At 44.3% G+C, this 25,791-nt stretch overlaps 1 protein-coding gene across 1 annotated transcript; it reads right to left on the reverse strand.

Moving 5' to 3' along the window:
* Positions 1–816: 816 nt before the first annotated feature.
* Positions 817–25,193, reverse strand: AHCY (adenosylhomocysteinase). Its single transcript, XM_005147522.4, has 10 exons — positions 25,098–25,193; positions 23,164–23,354; positions 20,502–20,577; positions 18,531–18,683; positions 14,819–14,931; positions 13,318–13,525; positions 12,485–12,572; positions 11,712–11,829; positions 5,436–5,630; positions 817–1,811 (listed from the first exon to the last, which is right to left on the reverse strand). The coding sequence occupies exons 1-10, from the start codon at positions 25,123–25,125 to the stop codon at positions 1,680–1,682; spliced, it is 1,302 nt and encodes a 433-aa protein (XP_005147579.1). The 5' UTR covers positions 25,126–25,193; the 3' UTR covers positions 817–1,679.
* Positions 25,194–25,791: the final 598 nt, after the last annotated feature.

Here is a 25,791-nt window from a genome sequence, read left to right on the forward strand (position 1 = left end):
CAACTCTGTATTTCAGAATAGCAGCTGTTCAGCTGAGAAACAGATGTAGAGAAGCCAAAGCCTAGCTCTGGAAACTAATGAAAGATAACACCCAGTCCTTGTTTCTATTGTATCTGCTTTACAATGACATTTTGTCATCATTGTGCTCTGTGACAGAAGGTGACCACCACCTACATTTAGATGTGTACTACAACTGTGTATAGCTCAGTGTATATATGCAAGTTTAAAAGATAACCCTCACTACTGATTATTGAATCATTTATAGCAGCTTTGTGGGACCCAAATTCAAACTGGTACTTTTTAGAGGTCAACACAAAACAAAGCAATGAAAAAATGTTGCATCCAGATTAACACATTGTGTACTAATCCCTCTTCTTCTTCCTCCAGCAGCTCATACACTACACCATCAGTTTTAATTGCTCACTGACATCACACTTGGTGCTTGGATGAATGAATCTCAGAGCACTTGAAGCATGCTTTATCATACCAAACCTTTCATCTTCTTGCATCTGGAAACAGAAGTAGCCTCCTGTATACTACTCACTGCTGAACGGTGTCGAGAGAGGACTTTCATGACATATTGAGATAAGCATGTGGTGAGAGGGGGAAGAGTGTTTTTCCTGCAAGATTCAACCCCTCAAATATTTAAGTAACCTGAGGAGTAGCTTTTCCCAGCTAATGCATATGATGCAGGCTAGCCACAGCACTGGCTTTTGCCTTGAGGAAACCCCATGTAGATACATTACATATTTTCGGTAGCTTCAGGATCATATAGATCCATGGCAAAATCCAAAGCATCTCACTATAAAAACCAAATCAGGCCACAGGCAGATCTTTAATAAAAGCACTTTTGAGTCAGTGACAAACAAGATACAGCAGACATGAAAACTCAAAAAAAATCAAGTTAGGGGTAGAAGTGTGCTGCTGATGTTTCCAGAGGATTGAACAAGGTCCCTAAACCTAACCATCCCCTCAGTGGCTTCTCAGCCATTCACAACACAGTAGAAGGCTGCTAAAAAAAGTCACTCTTGCCTCACCCCTCTTCAAGTTGGTATGGAAGAAGCACAGAAAGTCAGTGTTCAAGCAAAAACTGATGGAGTAAATTAACCCAGAAAAAAAAAAAACCCCAAAACCTCCAATTCTAATCTCAGAGTAGGAGGCTAAGTTGATTTGACAGGAGACCAAACAACGTACACTCCTCCTTACTTCCTCCAGATTCACATGCACTTCAGTTAGGGCACCTTTGTGGAGAGAACCCTGACACTGCCAGCCTCCTAATGTTACGGATGCACCTAATTCAGCAGGGCATGTCAGAAAGAATCTCCCTCTAGAAACCGTTCCCCATCTTACTCGTTGGCCGCTCTAGAGGTTGTCATATATTTGACAAGACTACACATTTTCATTTAGCAATATTCTGTCCTGCTCCCCTTAATGTGATATTAAAAGCCAATAAAAATTGTTATTGTGAAAAGGATCCTATACATTAGCCAAGTAACCAATTCAATTCCAAGAGTCAGAGTGATCCACTTAAATAAACAAGGCCCTGATGCTCCTTTGGCGAGGGGAGAAGTTCTGCAGCACTGGGAGGATAACGGCAAAGGACTTGCTCTCAGAAGCCCAGCACACACAAGCTTTGGAAGGTTGTATCCCTGCTTTGGTCTATGGGTAGTGCCACCTGCTCAGTATCTGTAGTGGTCTGGCTTGAATGGCCCATCTCTTGATAAGCCTAGGTATTTGGCCTGTTTGTCACTCAGCTTTGTCAGCTTCACACATAGTTTCTCCAGATGAGCAGCAGCCACAGCTTCATCCAGCTGGAAAACAAAATATTGAGGTGAGAATTTTAGCAGAAAAAGTTAGTTCAGGAAGTCATGGCAAACAGTGAGACAAGTATGTGACAAATATGTAACAGCTACATGGAGGACTTTGACTAACACAGACAAACAGCCAGACAGCTCTTTTCTGGCCAACATACCTCACCTGCTTAAGCACAGAGGTATCTGCTTTCAGCACAGGATTGCATTTATATGGAAAAGGCCCATGCTTTTGAGGGAGTAAAATTAAGCTTAAAATGAGACAGAGGACTCAATTAAGTCAATTTCTATCTTATTAATACAATCACATCCCTCCAACAAGTAAAGAACACAGATAATCTGTTCAGAGACAAGAATATTCAACTGAGTAGAATGATAAAGCCCCAGTCACGTTTCCACTATGAAGGCACCTCGACAAACTAGGCTGTCATCTTAAAGCTTCAAATAAATTTAGAGAAGGATGTGGGGGGTGTTGGTTGACCAGAAGCTCCCCATGATCCAGCTTCAGTGTGTGCTTGAGCCCAGAGCCCTCCCATGTGCTGGGCTGCACCCCCAGAGTGTGAGCAGCAGCTCAGGGAGGGGATTCTGCCCCTCTGATGTGCTCTGGGGAGACCCCCCCTGCAGCCCTGATCCAGCTCTGGGGCAGCAGCACAAGAGGGACGTGGAGCTGCTGGAGGGAGGTCAGAGGAGGCCACGGAGATGCTGCAAGGGCTGGAGCAGCTCTGCTCTGGAGCCAGGCTGAGAGAGCTGGGCTGGGGCAGACTGGACAAGAGAAGGCTCCTGAAGGGGAGACCTCAGAGCAGCTCCAGTGCCTAAAGGGGCTCCAAGAAACCTGGAGAGAGAGTATCTAGAAATACGTGAAAATAATGTTTGGGATTTCTGAGTACTTCATGTTTTATGGGATGTCCTAATATAGGGCTTCTGACAAAGGCCTGTAGGGACAGGACAAGGGGGAAGGGCTTTAACCTGACAGAGGGGACACTGAGATGAGCTCTTAGGCAGAAGCTCTTCCCTGTGAGGATGCTGAGGCGCTGGCACAGGGTGCCCAGAGAAGCTGTGGCTGCCCCATCCCTGGTAGTGTTCAAGGCCAGGTTGGACACAGGGGCTTGGAGCAACCTGCTCTAGTGGAAGGTGTCCCTGCCCATAGGAGGGGTTGGAACTGGATGAGCTTTAAGGTCCCTTCCAACCCAAGCCATTCTATGATTCTGCAAGTTCTAATACTAGAAGAATGCATCTCCTTTCCAGATATCCCCATCTAAGGAGTACACGTATTAAGTAATTCATTCCATAATCATTAATTCAGCAAGAATGCTATTATCTATTGGCAATGTCTTCATTAAAGAAAAAAGCCAAGGTTGGCTGCAGGACATCGGCTCAGAAATCTTGATATACTTTACCCCACAAGTGCAAGGCAGACACACAAACTCAAACGACAGAAAAAATATGTAACCTACAAATATTAAGTATTACAGGGGATAGGTACAAGAGTCCAAACCACTAGAGTAACAAACTAGCTGCTATGTCAGAGGATAATGTAAGAGCCATAAAGGATATTCAAAGATAGAAAGGATAGCCCTAAGAAGAGGTCAACTGCTGCTACAACAGAAGGACAAGTTTTACCAACATTTGTAATTCCTGAAAAGTACGAGTAATCATTGCTAAAGAAACAGAGAAGCTAAGTTTAAATTCCAGCAGCACAGGAAAGACTGGCAGTATTTGCCCCATACAAGTTAAATACATGCCAAAGGTTGCAATATATTTGAAGGGCAATAAATCAACAAAACAATCAAGGGCAAGATCTTCAGCTTGTGTGAAACATCACGTCCTAAATGATTCAGTAGTTAGTCCTAGATTTCCCAATCAAAGGGAGTGTAGCAACTACCTTGAAATGATCCCATTGCAACAAACCAGATAAAAAGCTACTGTACAGAGTATCATTATATAGAGTGTAATTTGCTGCAGCCCAACCTGCTCATAGTAATATGAAACTGAAAACCTCTCCTGAGCACCACCACAGCCAAAGATGTACAAGGCAAAATTAAAAACACAAGATGAAGTGCTTGAAGAACATGGAAGTGAACCATGAAAGCTACTGAACACTAAATTAGAGTCAGGAAAAAAATCACAAAAGAAAAAGCCAACTGGAAGGACTGTGTTTAGAAGGGACACAAGTCCTGAAGCTTAGTAGATCCTGCCAAAAGAACCAAAAGAGGGTTAAAAATGGAATGCATATCTGGTTGACTAGAGTGACAGGTGACAATCCAATGAGTGTATTTTCCAGCAAGTTAAAGACAAGTTACACCCACTTGAAAAACAACTGAGTCCCAGACATTCCCAGATCAGGTTCCCAAACTGCAGCAGAGAGAAGTTGTTTCAGAGCTGCTTCAGCTTGGGCCCATCAAGATTTAGATGAAAAGCTACACAAATTTAGATGAAAGTAAGCTGACACTATCCTGGTTTTGTCTGGGATAAAGTTAATTTCTTTCTTCTGCCTATCTTTAGTTGATTTTGACAAGGCAAATCTTTTGTTCTTAGAAATTCTCTATGGAGAGCAGAGGGTAAAAAAAACACTTTATGAACATGAAGAGACCACTGCTATATGATCCACTAACACGCAACCCCGTTTCCAAGTAATTGATCTGGGCATTATTTCTCATTTCCAGTTCAAGTACACTAAAATTGTTATTCAGGAAAAGTATGAAGCCACATTTTATTAGCATTGCACTATTATTTTCAAGACAATTGTCAACAAAACTTTTCCTTTGAAGTTGATGTGTCAGCTTGCTGATCAACTCCCATGCTGTATTTCTGGTATGCTTTCATTAACATGGTTTTGGAAGCTTAAGTCCTTCAGCAAGCACTCCATAAGTAAGCTCAAACATATACATCTCACTTCCCAAATGAAAACTATTTTCACATTTAATCTCACAAGTGGTTTCATTCCAAAGGCAATTGAATTTAACTCCAGCATCTTTTTAAATGACTATCTCAAGTTCTCAGGTTCTTTTGGAAAACTAAGGCCAGGTTCATTTTCTAAAAAGAATTTTTGAGTTATGACATGATCCAGATTTTTCTAAGAACACAGAGTGATAAGTTTGAAGGGAAACCTGAGGGAATCTGTCATGAATATTTTGTGATAGTATTAGGACTGGGTTCTGATAAGCTCTGCTCAGGTGCAAATGGAACCCAGCAGAAGTGATTCCTAGTTCCATTCTGGCTTCAACTCTGCCCGCTAGACTTCAGTGCTGGATGGGTGTATGAAAGCTTGCTGTGAATACTGACATTCAGCAGGAGGAACAAGTTGGTTAGAAGAAGCTCCTTACTACCCTGAAACAGCACAGGGCTTCCCAGAACCTTAGGGAAGAGCCCCAGGTCAAGCCAAAAAGGGACTGAACATTACTATCACAGGACAGGCAAGTCCCAGTTCTGCACAACATGTAAGCCACAGAAACCAGCCCACTTCAGACTCAGCAACACAAAGCCAAGCATTTGCAAATCGACAAAAGCTCCTTGCAACAGTATTCAGTAGGAAAATGAACTCAAGGACAAACGAAACAAATGTACATGATCCCATCTGAAGTTGACTTCCTTACAAGTTTGCATCTTCCTGGTATTCTAACTCACCTTCTTTGGCAGGAAATGGACTCCAACAGCGTATTTGTCACTATTGGTCCACAGCTCAATCTGTGCCAGCACCTGGTTGGTGAAGGAGTTGCTCATAACAAAGCTGGGGTGACCCATGGCACAGCCCAAGTTGACCAGTCGCCCCTCTGCTAGCAGTATAATGTGACGGCCATTCCTCAGTGTATAACGATCCACCTGGGTGGGAAAACACAAGAGCATTGCTAGGTCAGGGTAAATACAGCATTTTAAATCATATAAAGCTTTGTGGGCTTCCTTGCAATTCAGAAGTACACTTGCAATACAGACTGATAAAATTAAGACATCATGTTTCTCAATTTCTCACCAATGTTTGTGAAGCTCACAGCTACTTTGGAATTTGCACATGAATTTCAGCATCTGCTTTTCATATTGAACCAGTTACCTAGTTAATGGGGCTTTTCCACATATGTGTTGCCTCAGATGGCTGTGGTGGGAAGCATGCTGCTGGCAGTAAAATGCAGTTCATATATGCCTAATTGTAACAAATGGTGTGGAAAGACTGGAGACAAGAGGGATGATACCTCAGCATCAAACAGTTCAGAGCCTTTGCATCTCACACAGGGGTAAAAGCCAGAGTCCTCAGCCTGCTGAAACTGCTCCCATGTAACCCTTCCCACTCTGAAAAGGCCAATGATCTACAGTATAACAAGCAGCTGTCCTAGCTTCTGCTGCACCCCCCTTCTTGCTGTCAGGGGGGCCAAAGACATAGTCCTCCATTCAGACTGATTTCCAAGCTATGTTGGGGACAACAGGACTCTGCACATAGAATCAAGTCTCAGATGAGCTAAGGAGAAGGCTCTCAGCTATATAAGAGTCCCACACAATTCAGGACACAATGTCACTTAACATGTGCCTCAATTGTCCGGGCCAGATTATGCTCCTGCAATGTTAAAGTTAACTCTGCTTCTCATCTATACCAGTCGCTAGCTATTCTCTCCCTTGTCTTTGCCCCTGTAGGAGGTTACAATATTAAGGGCCAGAATCAAGCATCAATATGGGCTATAAGTTACAAAAAAATTCAGTACTCATTAGTATTTATTGGTCATGTTACACCAACCACAAGGGAGTAAAGCAAACCTTTAGAAAGACTTAAGAGCTAGTCAACAACCAACCTTGGACAATGGTTAATGTTTTAGACCACTTAGGCTGTCATAGCAGAGCAACTGTGAAATACTTAAAAGGGTTCCTCCCCACAGCTGTATTTATACTTTTAGTCTTAAAGTTATTTAATGTGAAGCAAACCACCCAGCACTCAATTTTAGTCTTAAAGCTTTGGCCTATAAGTTAAAAGCCATGTGGGATGAAGCTTTAATCGAAACAGTACTGTCTTCTGAAAAGCTCATCTTTGTGCAGGTCCCTTAGCAGAGATGGAATAAGTAAACCAATAGAAATAATTTTATTGAACAGGTATTTTGCCTTCAGAGCAGGTCTGTGCCTCCACCTGTCTTCCTCAGTAATGCTTCAACCACAGCATTGTTTCTATTTCTTGGGTTCATAACACAAATTGGTTTTTGAGCATAGATGGTGACAGTAAGCACCCCAAACAGAAGCCCTAAACAATACTCTTACTTTCTCCTGTCCAAGGGCAGGACAGCAAGGTAGGGTTAGTAAGAACTCTCTCCACTTAGCAGCTGCAATATTGCTGATTCCTCACTGTGGGCCACCAGTGACAGTGCTCGGTCCATCCAAAAAATACCATATGGGTTACTGTAAGATTATGAGAGGAAGAAATGAAACAAAGAAGGAAGCACTCATAAGGAAGAGCACTAAAAACCCCGAGAACAGCTACAAGATTGTATTTAAGATTTTACTTACAAGGTAGCAGTTGAGTACCTTTTCAGTTTTAAAGTCTGGGTGCTTTAGATGTCAAAATGTTATACCCATATAATATCCACACAACTTGCACCTGGCCAGCTGCTCACTTGGGCAGGGAATCACATACTTCCAGCGGCTCCTAACATGACTCAATCAGTGCACAGGGTAACACAGAAAATGCAATTAATGTATTCCTTCAGAAATAAATACCAAATAGCAGTGGTACCACCAGAGGCTTAAATCAGAACTGTGGAAACACATCTCATCTACAGACAGATAAACAGGTTGATTCATAAGCTCAAGAAATTGCTGTGGAAATAGAATTCAAGTTATCCAAGCATTAAGTTCATCTCCACACTTAAATACCTCCTCCCTTTCCCTGTCAGCATTTAGCTGCTCTGGACCTCCTGGCTGCTTTGCACTTCCATCCACATCATGATACAAATAATTTATTTTCAGAGGCAAAGTTTATTGATCCCACCCTGATGCTTCCTTTCCCTCTAGAGCTGAACTTGAACTACTCATCAGTTTCTAATACCAGAGCACAGCTGCAGAGGGCTGCAGTGCAAAAACCATATTCAAAACAACCTGCCAGCTCTTCAGCACTATTTCCTCCTTAACTGTACTTTGAAAGCAACAGGTGAGTCAGCATGGCACAGTGTTTTCCTTTCCCAAGTATTAAACACTTCTTACACCAGCTCACTGCCTGTAAATGGAGACCATATGGTACTGAAAACTACCATGTGAGACGCTTCCACAACTACTCTGTACCTCTAGCTGAAGTCTAGCAACCCTTAGCTCCAGTACTGATCCTCTGATCAAAAGACAGATGTATTCCCAGGAGGTTAGAGATTTTTTGCTCTTGACTTCTATTCCCCTCCCTGCTACAAGATACAGAAAAAAGTTGACAGATCTTTAAGTATTCGGAGAGTTAGTACTTGGTATTATAAAACATAAGATACCTCACTCAGAACACTGATGTAGAAAACACACCTGTTATTCTAAGGATAAGCACAACATCTCACTCTTTTAACAAAGGCCTAGCCTCCCACTGAGGTCCCCAAGGGACTAGGGACAAGATAACCACAAAAGCATCCCTTTGATGAATCTGAGCAACAAAACTGAGAAACCAGCAATGGTCTGTGGCAAAGTGGTAATTTCCTTCCCAGATTTCAGTGTAAGAGCAATTCTATCAATTATTATAATGAGTCTTCAACTGCTGCCTTGAGAAAGACATGCAGATGAATTCACATACAGGTGGAGAGGGACAGAAGCTGCAGGATACTGGCTGTGTGGAGACCTCATAGCAGCCTTCCAGTATCGGAAGGGGGCCTGTAAGGAGAAGCTTGTTTTGAAACCTAAATTTAACATATGTCCTGGAAGAGTTAAACAATTGCAGCAAATTTCTACTTTTAATTAGTTTCAAGCATGAAATTTGGAATTCTGAAGTCACACTTTGCTTTCCACTCCTGCTTCTCCCTCTTTTGGAACACGTATGCTCTTAGGATGTGTATTAGTCCATTCCTGTTCAACTGCCAAGCCACCATGCCTATCAGGAACAGAGAATGAAAAAGAATACTGAAGCTTTTCCACAGCAGAACTTGTTCACATAATACTTCCTCAGCAGGTACTTCCTCACCTTGGAATGCAGGTCTGAAGTTTTTAGGGACAGCAAATCTAAACAGACACAAAATGAAGCATAGGGATATACCACTATTAGAGCACATAGTATTAAGTACACCAATAAGAGCCCAACTGGGGACTCAGACTAGTTAGCAGTGCTTCAGATTCACTGGTCAAAGTCAGCAAAACCCAAGGACTAACCTGAATCAGATCAGCTTTTATTGGGCTTGGCAGTGTACACATCTATAGACCATCCTCAGTTCAGCAAAGCTTCCAACACACAGAATGGCCATGGAAGATCAGGTTCACCTCTGGCAACCAGTAGATGGGAAGGAAAAGCCCAAGAGGAGGCCAAGGGTAAAATGCTATTTCCTTCAGTAAATTCTCTCGGCTTCACTACCCGTGCATCAAGCAGAGGGAGAGGTGACCTACTCAGAGCTGTGAGATCTTTACCTTTTACAAGCTTTAGGTGATTTCTTTCAAACAGGTAGGTTTTCAGCATTAAACCACATGGATGACCTTGACCCCAATTCCACCCTTTTGAAACAGTAATATTCTGGTTTTAACCAGAAACTTGTTACAGGTTTCATACCTCAGACTATACTGCATCTCACTGTACCAAATAAATCTGTGACATACTGGATCCTTCAACAAAAGGACTACCTCTGCCAATAGTGACACCATTTTTCACATGGTCTTTAGGAGCCACACTGAATGGCCATGTGCAGGTAGTCTGTATTTTACCACACCAGCATTCAAGTTGGCCTTCAACAACATTTACTTTCTGAGCAATCCCAGTTCTAGTTTTAAAACCTGAGCTTGCAGAAAGCAAACAGCCAGCTACAGGCTCCTCTAAGGCAAGAGCTGCTGGGCAAAATCAGCTCCACATTAAGGTCCTGAGCAAGAACAGACTTGAGCATAATGAGAACTTGAGGGCATAACTTCATACATTCAAGCTGAGCCCACGCAGGGTGCCCCAACACCAAACACAATCCTGAAAAATCTCTCAACTGTTTAGTAACAGTTTGATGTGGGTAGCCAATAAGCCACAGGGGAGCTATGAAAATCAGAAGGGCAGATTAGGATCTATCATGTATGCATGCTTGGGTGTGGCATTTTAAAAAAGTAGAAAACCTGTCCCAGAATCCTGCTATCAGCAAGCACACTCCCTCCTTAAAAGTCAGCTAGAAGTCCCATGGTAAGACAGACAAAGCCTGGTTTGCATTATGTTATATTCTCCCTCAAAGCTGGTGTTACAAACCAGTTTTGATTTAGTTTAGTTTCTCTGCTTTGACACAAAGCTGAAAAGCTGAAATTTTAGATCCTCATTTCCCTACTGTCATAGTTTAAGTGCAGCCAGTAACTCAGAACCATGCAGCCTCTCACTCACTTCCCCTCTCCTTCCCAACCCCACTCCCAGAGGGATGGGAAGGAGAACCAAAAGAACATAAATCCCATGGGTTGAGATAAGAACAGTCCTGTAACTAAGGTACCATATAAAACCACTACTGCTACCACCACTAATAATAATAATAAGGGAACTAAGAAAGAATATAAAGCTAAAAGGGAAAAAGGGAAATAAAACAATAAACACAAAGGATGTACAATACAACTGCTCACCACCCACTGACTGATCCCCAGCCTGACCTGAGCAGCAATCTGGGCCTCCTGGGTAACTCCCCCCAGTTTCTATACCGGGCACAAAGAGCTGTGGTATGGAATATCACTTTGGTTAGTTGGGGTTAGGTGTCCTGTCTCTGCTTCCTCCTGGCTTCTTGCGCCCTTCCTCACTGGCAGAGCATGAGACTGAAACATCCTCAAATGGAGTAAGCATTACTTAGCAACAACTAAAAACATCAATGTGTTATCAGCACTGTGTGCTCAGAGTCAAAAACAGAGCACTGCACCAGCTACTAAAAAGGACAAAAATGACTGTCACCTGAACTCAGGATACCTATGTAGCTGCAGCTTTGAAATAAATACATGGTGGAACTGCAAGCTGAGGAAGGATAACACATCTGGCCTTGTCTGCCCACGCACAGACTTCTGCTCTGGATTCTAAAATGAAGCCACTTTGAAGAGAAGTCTGAGTCAGGCAGAGCTCCAGATAGGCTTTCCTGAAGCTTCTGACTAAAAAATCCCTTTGAAAACAGAGGTGTGAATTCTTAACCTTGTCAGAACCCCAGAATTCCCCTGATATCCACGCTAATCCTGGCACACAGAACCAAGACCAAGATTGCTCTGGTGCAGAGCACTGCATGAACAAGCAGCTTTGAGAAGAAACCAGGCAACATAAGGGCTCAGTTCTTAAGTTTCATATGGTCTCTACGGTCTGTTCTAGCTTGCTTTTTGAAACTCAACTATGGTATTGGTTTTAGCTCAGGACTATCAAAGAAAGCACACTTCTACATCTCCTCGCCTTACCACAAATGTCAAAGCTGACTTCCTATAAGGAATCAACTTGAGGCAATTAATTACACAGCCACCACCAAGTGGTAGGCTCCTGTTTGTCAAGGAAGTGGGAACACAAGGAGAAAAATGCATCCACATGCTGTGCACCTGGGCACTGGCTGGAACCAGCTATGTTTATACCAACACAAGAATACGTCATGAAGCTTGTTCCAGTTTAACTGGGGAAGAGCAGAGTAGAAACTCCATTCTGATCAGCCCAGAGGAACACTGGCTTCCAAGAAAGCTAGAAACACAAAGTACCTCCAGAGAAATACCTCCCTTTCTGGAAACAGACACTGAGTAGATATTGCTTTTTGAGCAGCAGAGCTTGCACAAGGGCTGCCTCACCTGAGGTTTAACATTCACCGCCTCTACTGCATTTTCATTCAGCCATTTTGCATCAACTTCCACATCAAAATGGCCAATATTACACACTATGGCATCATCTTTCATCTGCTCAAAGTGCCTGCAAAAAAAAAATAAAATAAAAATTTACATTCAAAGTTAATGCACAAAAAAAATTCTTCAGCAAAAGAAGATGCTCTGGTCCATAGCTCTGTTCAAGGAGAAATGCTAAGTGCTCACTGATTGCATTTGACTTCTTTAAGATGTGTGGCTCTGGTAATCTTGCAGGCATGAAAAGTCTACTGGAAAAACTTCTCCAGCTTCTAGAGAAGGAAACTTCCCAGAGATACAAGAGGTTATTGAGGAGAAAATATTTTCCCAGTATGAAAAGTAAAACCACTGTAACTGGTCAAACGTGAAGTATGTTTACTCACAGATGGAATCACTTTCAACCTTTACCTACCTCCTTTCTTCATATTTAGCTGTCCTAACACAGAATATTCTGGAGAATAAGAGCATCAGAGCTATTTATCCCTCTACACCTTTTGTTTCCCCATCATCACATGCTGCAAGAGAAGAACAACTGCAACATGGCAGCATCCAACTGAACTGAAAGACCAAAGCCCTAGTTTCTCACTAAATAGATACTAAATTCTGATGTCCTGCAATGATAATGTGTGCTAACCCTCACCATATTGCTGACAAGTTATGACTGTATTTTAAACCAATCTAACTGTACAGGTATGCTTTCACCAAAGCAAGTGGCTAGACCGTACCTGCCCTGAACAATGTCAGTACAGCCAGTGGTGGTAACAAAGATATTGCCTTCTTTGCAGGCCTCCTCCATGGTTGTAACTTCATAACCTGAAAAGAGAAAATGTTATTCCTCTATCCACCACAAGCACTTATTAAAAAATGAGATACAGTATTTCAAGTAGAAAAGTATGGAGAAAGAAGAGTCTGTCCCACAACCCAACCTATGGAGGATGCAAAGTATAAGCATACTTGTCTTACTAAATACAAACATAGCATCAAAATCTCTACCCCTCACTCATTTCCAGTCCGTAGATCTATACATTCAATGTCTTATGTCCCCTGGTGTAGTATCTGGCACAGCACTCAAACTGGATTCGGGGGTCAAGTTTGCAAAGGGAAGTACACCCACAACACCTGCAGGTTTTAGTCAGGTATGGAAAGAAATGGGATAAACTGGTACTAAGTATAATTACACAGTCACTCACATGAAGAGAAGGAGCACAGCAGGAAAGGCAGAGAGCATGGCATTTTAATGCATGCTGGAGGTTAGACTGATACAACCTGAAGATAATAAAGCCATCCTAAAGCAGGCTTGCCATGTTATGACATAGTGGCCCTACCCCACTACAGCCTCTATATCCTTGACTGCAAAGACATCTTCAAGGCCTACACTAATAAACTCCTTCCTTAACTGCCAGGAAAGAATTCCTACAGGTAAACTGGAGTCACCCTCAACAGGGATGGAGTTGAAACCCACTAAAACTTCCTTGGCCAGCTGTCACTTGTTGCTCTACACTGACACACAGACACCTCTGTCACATGCACTAATTTCTGCACCTCCTTTAGTTATTACCTTCCATGGCTGCCTGCAGTGCATTGATGGGATCAATTTCAGTGATGATGACTCTGGCTCCAAAGCTCCGCAGGGCCTGAGCACAGCCTTTGCCCACATCACCATAACCTGCCACAACTGCTACTTTCCCAGCAATCATGACATCTGTCGCACGCTTGATGCCATCAATTAGGGACTCTCTGCAACCATAAAGGTTATCGAACTTGCTCTGAGGAAGAGAAAGGAACAGTTTCAGAACAGATGCAAGTAAAAATTCTTTAAAGAAACAACTGACTCATGTTTGTTATACAAACCAGGATGCTGTGTACACAGGCAGGTCTGAGCTCCTTAACCAGATGTTCACCAGTTCTTTGCTGCTTTTTATCAGACAATGAACTGAACAAGCAGACAAAAAAACCAATGCCAGCAGAATATCTGAACAACTTATTATCATCTTTGCAAGACACATGCACCCTGAAGAAGCAGCAAGGTGCCCACATTAACCATGAGAAATTGGTTCCTGCAGTCCAGGAAGATCAAAATAGCATCTTCTACCAGGAACAGTTACACTAATGCTGCCAGAGTGCTCAGATTTAGAAAAATCCAGGAAGGAGCCATTCACAACACTGGTTCCTCCAACCAAAGACCCCTGGGGATTTCATCTCCTAAAGCCCCATTGCAGAACAGCCCCCTTCCGTAACATTAACACAAGCTTAACAGCCAGACCTCCAAATCAAAGCTCCTATGCTAAGTCAAATGACAAATAATACTCCATTTGAACATGGAACTAACCTCAGAAACATGTTGTTGTACTGATTTTTGTAGTGCTCCTGTCTTTTATCTTTGGGCCCTTTGTTCTGACCAGGAGTGTGGGCTGTATAAACAGATTTGATTATCTGAAGAGCTACAGAAGTCAAGAAGTTAAAACCATCTGGCTACCAAAGTTGTGTTATACTTCCCAAGACAGGGTATAAAGAACTTACCACTCACAACAAAATTCTGGTCTCAAAGCTTGCCCTGCTGGTGCTATCAAGCATGTGTAAGGTGATGTTATAGTTTGGTATTCAGTCTACAGCTTACAATTTTTTTTACAATAAAAGCACAAATTCCACAGTTATATAGATTTGTAATAAAAACAAAAATAAAAACCCTGTGACTATGACTCCAATACATCATCTGAGTATCCACCACCTACCTGTGGGCTTTAAGCTACTCAAGAGTGAGGACATGTCCCTTGCCATAGAAACTGTACCCCAGGAGCCATGATTTCCATAGGTGTTTTCACATTGAGATGTAGAAGAATGCATGTCTTTACATATAAAAAAAGCTCTTTATGTTCTGAAAATATGGCACTTCCCATTAAAGACACCATGGGCTCACTTCAAGGGTATGGCAAAAATCTGTCCAGTACCAGACCAAGAATAGCTCAGCAAGAGAAGGAATACTTGCACGGAAATGCTGACATCCCCACACCAAACTGGTCAGACAGCAGAACATAGCAGAAAGGCTCTAGATGCATTACCTTGGTGACAGAGTCATTTACATTGATAGCTGGCACTTTCAGGGTCCCATTGGCCTTCATCTTGTACAGGTTGTGAACTCCAGTGGTTGTCTCTTCTGAAATACCTCTAATTCCTGTGGGGAGAATAAAAGGATTCACCTTAGTTGGAGTTGACAGTGTTGCAAACCAACACATCCAAGCACTGGAAGCATACTCCAAAGACCTAACAAACCCTTTGCAGGAAGCAGGGAAGAGGTAAGAATCCTCATTTTGGTCCACAAACAGTAGTTTGAAACTTCAAGCAAGCTTCTTGCCCCATAAGGCAATTAAAAGAGCAGGACAAAATATTCTTTGGAGGAATAGAAGGGACCAGCTCAAGACCCAGACCTCCAGCTGAGCCACTGGCTTTGCCCAGGCTTTGCCCAGAGGATAATCAAAGCTGTTGGCCATGGACAGGGACAACTTCCACTAGACCAGGTTGCTCCAAACCCAGTCCAACCTGGTCCCAAACACTTCAAACAGAATTTGTACCAGTCTCAATGGAGTTTAAAAGCCATTACATTTCCCTTTTCCTTCCCAGAGCACCAGGTTGAAGCACTGGCACTCTGTCACAAGAAGGAAATGAGACCAACTAAGCCAGAAGTAAACAGAGCTTGACATTAGGCTGATTTATTCCCAGAGGTCTGTAATCCCAAACCTCACACCAAGCCTACAGTACCTGCACTTCCCAGAGGGTTACCTGAAGAGAGAATAAATTCAGGCTTCAGTAGTTAGGACTTGCTTAGAGGGGACAGAACAGTTTAAAGAACATTGCCTCATGCACAGTTAAATAGTAGTTAAGTTACCCAAAAGTATCAATATCCCAGTGCAACTGCTTAGATCAAGTACAATCATCCCTATGTGAAGGAAATCTGGGGGAGGTAACAGCAGAAACCTCCAATTCAAACCTGTTCCCTCTCTCCTCAGGTCTATCTGGCAACCAGGAGACATACTTACCCTTCAAAAGGTCTCCAGGCTGACTTTCCTAAGCTTAGTGCAATTTTAAAAGTCTGCTAAGTGAACCTCACATCACACACACCAGCAGGTTCTCTTCTCTGAAGACCACCTGCCTGCTGCCCCCAGGTGACATTTATAATTGGTCTAAACTGCTTTGCAACTCCACTGAAAGTCCTGCCTACACCACACAATTTCAATGCCAGAGTGACTTCAGTGACTGCAAAGGGCCTACACTAAGGAAAAGGTTGAATTATTTTGAAAAAGCCTTGCTAAGCACTTTGCTCCCCTGTATTTCTTACCTGGTCAATGAGCAAGTCTGCATCAATGGATCACAAGTGATTCAATCTTCTCTATCCTTTCTCAATAGCAGCCTTCTGCACAGATGCCAGAGACCTCCTTTGCACAAGTTCAGATGACTTTCTACTTTGTTCAGTTCTACTTCAACCACTCCTACCTTTATCTTACTTTTAAGGGCATTTAATTTAGTGGAATAAGCCCAAAGTAACAAGGCCATTCTGCCCTCCAACAGCAGGCATGATGAGAGAGAGGAAGCTTGCTGAGCATTTCCACGCAGCTATTTAACACATCTCCTAGTTGAAGTAGGCTTGAATAGCCCTACTTTCAACTGTTAGTTGCACACTAGTACTGAGATAACTTCTATTTAAATTAGAAGATGCTGAATCTTGGAAGACAGGCAGTTCTCTTTGAAATTAGCCCAGAAAACTTGTTCAGCCTTTAATGACAAGTATCCTTTTCAGATCCTGCATGCCAAAACGCCTCCTCTGCTCACAATAAAGGCTTTCCACACACTGTGCGTGCTCTTCTAATGTTGCTTTTGTCCTGCCTCTCACCCAAAGACGTAAAATATCACCACAAGCCCTTAGGATATATTAGCCTCTGTTACCATCAAGATAATAAAACCAGATGCTACACAGCTTCACTTAAGCAGTGTTTGCAGCAAAGGGCTACGCACAGAACTTCATTAAATGAGATCAAGACTACTCAGTGGTACCATTCTGGAAGTTTTGCTGTTTCTAAGGAGCAATGGACTGGAAGGTTGAGCAGATCAAGTTCTGTCACACTCCAGAGATCAGTCTTTAATTAGTTTACTAAATTAAAAGCGCATACTGCACACATTCTGACACATATGTCATCCTGTCTAGACTCTAAAAATACAGTAGAAAAGCCATCCCCATGAATTCAGGGAGCAATCCCAGGCAGCAGGGACGTTTATCATCAGTGGCAGACTAAAGATGGATGGCCAAGACAGGAGACACTTCAACAGCCACTGCCCTGCTGCACCATACTATACTAGTCCCTTCCACACCGGGACCACACAAGTAAGAAGGAGCAAAGGGCTGCAGGGGACAAAACAGCAGACAGCAGGAAGGACTGAAGTGTGAAAAGAGGTCAGCACAAGGACCCCAAAGAACAGGGACATCAACTGAAGTGCTTCATGTGCATGGCAAAGAAGCAACTTTGCAAAACAGAGTATGAATGTGGAAAATGCATGGTTTTTTGGCCTCTGACAATACCAGGAAGACAGAGAGGCATGATCAGTTGTGGTATGGCAGGAACAAAAGAGATCATGAGCATCAGACAGCAGCAATCTAGACAGAAGACCTTCAGCAGAAGAGAAGATCTCGGTAAGGCTGAGCAGACACCAATGAAAACTTCTCATTACAGTTCAAATAAGATGTTGACTGTTGGATTACTAGGGACATCAGGCTGAGGATGAAGGAGAAACTGAGGCCTGTCACACAGAAGCAGCTTCCTCTCTTCCTGCTTCCCCTACCCACATTAGCACATGGATGGGGAGCAGCTCACACAGCCATATCCATGGGTTGCCACCTTCAAAGTTTCCCCCATAGCTTCCTCTTAAAGCAGTGCAAGAATAAGCACTGATCCAGAAGGTTTATACCTCACCTCCATGGACCTAGAATGAATATTAGTACACCGCACTGTATCAGTATAATCTCCACCCCGTATCACTTTCCAATGTTCTTCACATCCCAGATCAAGCATGCTCTTTAGCAACACTGGGTGTCTGTAGCTTGCAGCAGCACAGATGATGGACACTGGGAGAGCTCAGGAGAAACCATGCTTCATGTCTGAGAGGCACAGATCAGCTCCTGCAGTTCATGCCAAATTCTATTCAGATAAATCCTTTTACATAAACATGTGCCAGTAACACCACACTGATCTGTTTTTAGTTTCACTAACTTATACTGAAGATAACTTAAAGCAAGAGCCCCAATCCTGACTCCATCAGCATCTTGACTGACAAACTGGATGAGTCAATGCCTTGTAGTTTATAAGGTAGAAAATTTTCCCCTTTCCAAGAAAGGTTACAAGTTGCCATGACTTCATCCAGAAGTGTGCTAAGATGATGAGGAAGAAAAAGCATTAATGGTAAAAATACTAACTGCAAGCAGACATTGAAAAATTCTAAAACCCAGCCCATTTCCAGGACGGCTGGAAGCCTTGGCAAGCCAGCTGTACCACTGGTAAAGGTTATGGGCACTGTGAAGGATGGCCAGGACAGGTCACTGCACTTATATACTAAAAAGCAGAGATGGGAGCAGCTCCTGCAGGTAAGATGCTTTAGTCTTGGCTGGTAAGCAGTTTACATAGACTCATAGCCTGTTTGCACATGCCTGTCTCTACCCCACCCACAGAGACTGCATAAACAGCCTCCAAAGCAGAACTGTGCCTGACAAAGCAAAATAGCACTCACCTTTCAAGAGCTGTGGGTATTTGGTATGAACTAGATTGGTAAGATCTCCACCATCATCCAAAATCATGTTGAGGGGCTGCCCATCCTTGAAGTATAGGGTCTGCTCAATGCACCACAAATATTCCTCATCTGTCTCCCCTTTCCAGGCAAACACTATACAAGAACAAACACACAGTTAGCCAGTTTCTTACTCAGCATGTGGTAAAGCAGCCAAAAGAAGATTTCATCAGCAGCTCTCAGAAGCAGACAGATTATTACCTGTGTCTGCAGGTCAGTAGAGACATTTGAATTGAAAAAAGGATTTCAAAATGAGCAGGAATGAAATCACATTGCTTTCCGTTCCAGGGCACAAACTTGGTCAAATTTTGAGGCTTCACTGCTCTCTTTATCCTTCTTCCATGTTAAGACAGAGAAGGAAAAGCAAACCATACATCCATAACACCCACATGCTCCCCTAATACACCCTATCTTATTAGGAAGTAGAAATAGCCACTAGATATATCTATATAGACAAACAAAACCACAACTACAGCATTTTCTAGCACAGCAGAAAAGAGGGACTAAAATTCAGCACCAAACTCATCAGCAACTTTTAAACTTTAGCCTCTAGCACAGCACCAAAATCCAAGCTACCATGCCTTGTCTGCTTGTAATAGGGTATATTTCTGTATCAGTACATCTGCCATCAGCAACATGCTACAACCTCTAGCATGCTATATCTAGCAGTATTTCTGCCTTTCCAGGCTTTGTACTGGATTCATACTATACTTCAGCCTCAGTGGTATTCAGTCCATTCAAACATATATTAGGCATGACTTACACACCCCAACATTTGGCTAAATTCTCATGTTTTCCACTGTTCACACAGAAAATTAACCTAGAGCTATGAAGAGCCAATCATACAATTGCCCATTCTGAAGGGGCAAATCAGTATCTCATATTGTATCCAAAGGATCAGCAGCCCTCCAGTTTCTTGTAAATTCAGTATGTGAAGTGCAGTATTAACAAAAAGAGCAAATTCCACAGAACAAGGATACCAAGGGGAGAGGTCAAAAACTTAGACAAAAACTGCACCTGTAAACTGCTCTTCAGTTGAGTTTTGGGTGTTGAGAGCAGTGAGGAAGTCAATGTCCTAACATCAGATTTAGAGTCCCATCTGGTCCTTTGACATCAGATGCCAGAGACAGGCAGAGGACATGTTACCTGCAGCTAGTAATGAAGGGACCACTTTCTTCTCTTACCTTAGAATGGACACAGCTGGGAAGGACTTGTGGCACTATTGAATTATATGAAAACCACCTCCCAAAGCAAAGAAAAAAAAAAACCCAGGCTGTCAGAAATCAGATCTAACCTCTGCAAACATCCAGGCTCAAGCTATGCAGCTCCCAGCACAGAGCTAGGAGGACTGCATGACCTTAAGCCAAGTAACACAGCAGACAGCTTAATGCATCCTCAAGGACTGCCTCTTTATTGGAAGGTGACAGTAACAGCAGCATCCTGATGAAGTGCTTCAGGCACATTAGGCAGCAACACAGCTGGCCTAGATCTAGTCTAAAAATACCTTGAGGATTGACACTGTCACTGTAACATATCACACTACCATCAAGGTCCCTTCCCCAATCCCTATTTAGCACCAAAGCTTGCTGGAAATGACCAAACACTACCATCTACACACACCTAAACACTAGTTCATTTAATTACCCAAGCCCATTCAATCAGCTTAATGATCAGGCTTAAAGCTGGTAATATCCAGCCAGGCTCCTTCATAGCCCAACATCAGCCACTGTTAGGAGTGCTACACACAGTCTGATGCAAAGCTCATATCAAATGCCCTGTTTGGTAACAATCACTACTTTTGATGGGCTACTTCTATCCTGAAGCTTGTTCAGAAGAGCTTGTTTTGTAGTTTGATTTAGCTGGAACAGGGAGTACACCCCAACTCAGAGCCAAATTAGAACACGAAAAACTTACCAGGGATACCAGCTTTTGCAATAGCAGCTGCAGCATGATCCTGCGTGGAGAAAATGTTGCAGCTTGACCATTGTACCTGGAAAACAACCCAAGTTTTGTTTGCTGAACAAAGTTCTGAGATATCAGGAACTCTCTTCCAGATACAGGAGGTAAAAAGAGGGCAAGAGCAGAAAGGCATATTAGTGCAGGTATCTTGCCTTTCTTAGTAGCTCTGAAAGGTTAAGGTGAAAATAAAGTATGTGACTAGGCCTGAGGAAATAATGTCACTTGAGAAGAGAATATAATGGAGCTTTAGCTGTGCTGCATATTCGTTCATGAGAGCTTATACATGAGACCTTATTCATAAGAGCTTCTGCCAGGCAGCCAGAGCATACAGTCAGCTATAGATCTGCAGGAAGTGCACAGTAGGTGGGTTTTAGAAAGTTTTGGTCAATGAAGTTCAGATTTTCAGAACAACCAGATAGCAAGTGTGCACTGAGGGATATGGATATGCAGCAACACACCTGCTGGCACTCAGAAGGGTCAGAAATGCAGCTGAAACTACACTTGATCAAACAGGCATTCTCCCAAGATTATGCTCACCCACCTCCCTCTCTGTGCTCCAGTCACAGAAGCTTTTCCAGCTGAGCTAAGCATTTTCCACACTAGGCTCAGGCACCTAGAAAAGCAACAGCATATTGCTGAGTTGCATTGAAAAGTATCTACATACTTACTGCACCTCCCTAACAGGCACAAAACCCATCACACCCCAGAGCCACACACAAGCTCTCACTGCAGGGCTGACTGGCAGGTTTTTGCATGCTTATTTGTAACAGAGCTCGACGAAAGAGCAATAAGGCATAATCCTTCAGCCTGTTTCCAGATACTCATCCCACTTTATCAATAATTGACACTTCAAAGTAAGGGCTGCAGTAAGAAGCACCTCATCTGAGCCTATATAATGCATTTTTAGTACCATTTTTGAACTTAGGCACTCTGAGGGAGAGAGTATTTATTCTATCTTTGCTAACCTAGCCAAAAAAGAGGTACCAAGATAACTATGCTGCAGTGAACTACATGGTCATTCTGTAGGACATCATTTCATCAGTTTCACTTCTCCCTCTTGGCCACCGAAGTTCTGGCAGAACAGACAAACCAAGGCTGAATCCAAACCCAAGTTAAAGGCTAAACTAAATAAATGCAATTCTAAACTAAAGAAATGCAAGCATTGGGAAAAGGAAAGAGCTAACATGACAGCAGACACCATAAAGCATAACCATGCTTATGCACTTAGGCTTAGAAGAACCAAATCTCTGCAGGTACTTCCCTGAATGACTTGGATGAATCCCACACACTAATTGGGGATTGTGATTAGAATAAAACAGCTTGGCAGTGTTCAGGTAAGCACACAGCTTCTGCCCAGGCCAGCCAGGCTGACACACAGCAACCAACAGCAGCAGCAAGGAGCTTCCCAAATTCCAGTGGCTACTGCTTTCTTTTAAATCCTGCAGAGGGACAAGAGTTCCATATACAGAGTAGCTGGCATAAAGCCAGGACTAGCTCCACACAGCTCTCTTTCAGTACTGCATCATTTACAACTATGGAACAGCCCTGAACAGGCTGAAGAACACCTGCACAACAGCAGGTACCTACCTTGCCCAGGCTGACCTGACATATTTCCACTTTTTGAGGAAATGCCTTAGTTGCTACAAAGAAAGCTTCCCTTTCTCCCAGTGCCTTTTGATCAGCATGACACTGCTCAACTCATTCGGCAATTCACAGGGAGGGATCCATACAGAGCACCTCTGGGCAGCCTGAGTTCAGGCAGCTAAACTTCTGGAAGGAACTTCAGATCACATACATACTTAACATAATTCATCATCAGGTTCCAGTCGGCTCCCTGCTGCTCAGCATGTGAGCTATGTGAATTGTGCTCAGATGCCTGACTCTCCTCATGCCCTGTAAAATGAACACTCAGCAGTGATGTCTGGACTTCAGCCAGCAAGCCAGGCAGAGGACACCACAGAGTAAATGGCTTACAGGTATCTCAGTATTTCATATGGACCAGGGTAACTGGTCCATAGTCACACATATTCATATAGTCACATATATATTCACATAGTCACACAAATTCAAAGCCACTGGAGTCCCCAGTCATTGATCACTGAGCTGCACTGCCTCGGTGTTGTTTTCCTGAACAGCTAAAGGGCCAGCACAAGCTCTTCAGAAGCTTCACTGTTTTTTTGCTGACTTTACCAGGGCACAGTGTTGCTCTTAATACAGGCTAATCTGTGCTGGAGGCTGTCACTGAGCTTCCACATTAGTTGCAACAACACTACATGCCAGAGCACAACACCACTCAGTGGTACCAGCTTTCAGCACTGCTGCTCAGGGTGCTGTACACATAACTGCTGGAGCCACTACAGCAAGCAACGAAGCCCAGAACAGCTTGTCCAGAGGAAAGACACATACCACATCCCAGAGGTGTATGTAGAACAGGTGACAGGCTTTTTGCTTTAGGACAGAAGACATAATCCATCCACCTGGGGACTGCAGCACAGTCTGTTACAAAAATTACAGCCAATTGCCAAAAGCCCTAAGTTACTTATATAAGCAGAAGCAGTACCCTAGGCAGAGCATTATCTAAGAGCACACTAAAGGAGAAACTCAGAGGGCACTTCACCTCAGCTCCCAGCTTGATAAGGGTCTCTATGAGAACTGCTGTCTGCACAGTCATGTGAAGGCAACCGGCGATACGTGCACCTTTCAGTGGCTTTGATGCAGCATACATCTCCCGCATCTTCATCAGCCCTGGCATCTCATTCTCTGCAATCTCAATGGCCTTGCGACCCCAGTCTGCAAGGCTGATGTCAGCTGCAAGAGAAGGACAGTTGTCAGAGTTGAAATAGCAAGGACTCGGGTATCTGTTCATACTCTTGTGGGTATGCGCTGGCCCTAACAGCTGAACTGAACAACCAGCAACAGCTAACAGATGGAGCTGGGCAAACAGACCCTATTCCAGTTACTCCCTGGTTTTTCACTATGGTACACAGGCTTTCAAACAAGTTTAGAGCTAACTTAACAGCCTCTCTGGAAAAAGTGTGCTGCTGTATGAGCATATTCATCAACTTGATCTAACACGCAGACATTCCAAGGGCCTTTAATTTGGTAAGCCCCAGCCTTAAGTGTTCCTCCTTGCAGAGACTGCCCAAGGGCCTGACACCTCTTAGATATTTACTGTAACAGGATTAAGACACACATGGAGGGGCTGCTGGTATGGCAATAGCTTCCCCACATTTTAGCACAGAAAGCATGGTAGCTGCCAAGTGCACCAGCAGCTGAGTCCAGCCCAGCTGTTCCTCTTAAGAGCTGTGCTGCAGGATTTCTACCCCCTTATGCCCACAAAGATTATTTTCAAGGCACCACAACTACCTTAAATACAAGTCTACATCTGCTTTATAAAAAGGATCTGGAGTAGAAAAGTCCAGGGAAAAAAAAATGAAAAGACTTCCAAGATGCTAACTTGCAGTAGAAAATACTGTGCTCACCATGGATGCCTGACTCCAGCCCTGAAAAGGCAAGGGTCAAACAGCTAATGCTAGGTGCATGCATCACTCTGCAGCATCAGCCAGTACACAGTGGCCCTCTTGTTTGATTGGCTCTTTCAGGCATATCAGAAGCTTACCTTTTCATTACGAAACATGGTCAGATAGTTTTATTTCACCTACCTGGTGAACACAGGCTATTGAAAGCACTTGAGAACACCAGGCAGGTCCTCAGAGTCAGACTGTGTGTGTAATACAGACAAGCTTATTGCATTTTGCTCCTGAATGAAGCCTGGAGGCCACTGAAACCACTGCATCCGCTTCAGCCGACTGGTGCTCAGCTGTTACACCAAGGGGAGACTGCAAAAACCCACAGCAGGGGAAGGGCCATGGAAACAATTCTATCAGGAGAGGGAGATCTTGAATCTCACCCCTCTTAAGGGTTCCGTAGCTTTACCAGGGCTGCTTAAAAAAAAGCCACCAAAACAACAAATAAAGCTGCCAGTATTTAATCCATAACCTCCAGGCTAAAGGAGTTATAAATCTCAGCCTTATAGGCCAATGTTCTTCTCTTTGAATTTAGCCTTCAAGGAGCACACAACTCTGTAGAAAAATTAGGGGGGTTTTGTTGGTTTTGGTTTTTTTTCTCTGTGGAGCTTCAGGTCTACACAAACACCCGCCAAAACCCTTCGGGAAGCGTGCCGCACAGGCCCCAGATTCAAACACACTTTCACGTCCGGAGCGAAAGCCAGTCCAGGCGGAGCTGGAAGCAGAGCAGAGGCCGTGGGCCCCGGGACAGGAGAGCAGCGGAACGCCGGCTTGAAGAGCCGCTGCAGGAAGGGCCGACAGCTCCAGAGCGACGGGCATAGCCCGCGGAGCCCCGATCCTTCCCCGCGGGTGATCGACAGCACACGCGGCGCCGCGGCCGCCTGCCCTCCGCGGCGGCACGGCCAGCGGGCTGCTGCCATCTTCCCCCCGCGGCAGCATCCAACCGCGGCTCCCGGCACGGTGCTGCGGCAGCAGGCCAGGCCCGAAGCACTGCACTTGCCCCGGCCGCGGGGCTCGCACTCACCCACTTTGTACTGCAGCCTGTCCGACATGCTGGCGACTAGCGGCAGCCGGCGAGGAAGCAGGTAACGGCTCCAAGCGCGCCTTAAGTAGAGGCGGTGCCTCCGCCTGCGCGGGGCGGGGCTTGGCTGGCCTGGGCTGGGCTGGGCTGCGCCAGGGCCCGGCCGCTACGAGCGAGAGGGGACCGGGCGGCCCAACCGCATGGGCCCGCCGGGAGCCCGCCTACCCGCGGCCAGGCGGGCCTCAGATCCCCCTGGAGCCCGGACCACCCTCAAAAGCTGCCCCCCCGGTACCACCGTAGGCTCCAGAGGCCTCCTCTGCTCCGGGGCCAGACCCAGACCCAGACCCATGCCAGTGCACGGCCGGCTCTGATACCTGGAGCGATCTTGCCACCCACCACCACGGGTGCCAAGACAGGCTTTGGAGCTGAACAGGATCAGAGCGGGGCTGGGGGCTCTGCCAGGACAGGCATGGAATCATGGAAGAACAGAATACCAGGTTGGAAGGGGCCTTAATGATCGTATAGTCCAACTTTTCTAGACAAGCATGATATAGACCAGATGCCACAGCACCCTGTCTAGCTGAATCTTCATGGTGTCCAGTGTTGGGGAATCCACCAGTTCCCTGGGGAGATTATTCCAATGGCCCTGGTCCCCAGTATGAGGCCTGGCCATGGAGACACGGTGGGCCAGCACACC

This window comes from Melopsittacus undulatus, chromosome 10 (assembly GCF_012275295.1).
Source record: "Melopsittacus undulatus isolate bMelUnd1 chromosome 10, bMelUnd1.mat.Z, whole genome shotgun sequence".
In the NCBI taxonomy this organism is placed as follows: Eukaryota; Metazoa; Chordata; class Aves; order Psittaciformes; family Psittaculidae; genus Melopsittacus; species Melopsittacus undulatus.

Coding starts and splice junctions, on each gene's coding strand:
- AHCY (XM_005147522.4), bottom strand. CDS start 25,125: ATGTCGGACAGGCTGCAGTACAAAGTGG. Junction 12,573..13,317: donor ACTGCAGGCAGCCATGGAAG/GTAATAACTAAA, acceptor TTCTCTTTTCAG/GTTATGAAGTTACAACCATG. Junction 11,830..12,484: donor ACTGACATTGTTCAGGGCAG/GTACGGTCTAGC, acceptor TTTTTTTTGCAG/GCACTTTGAGCAGATGAAAG.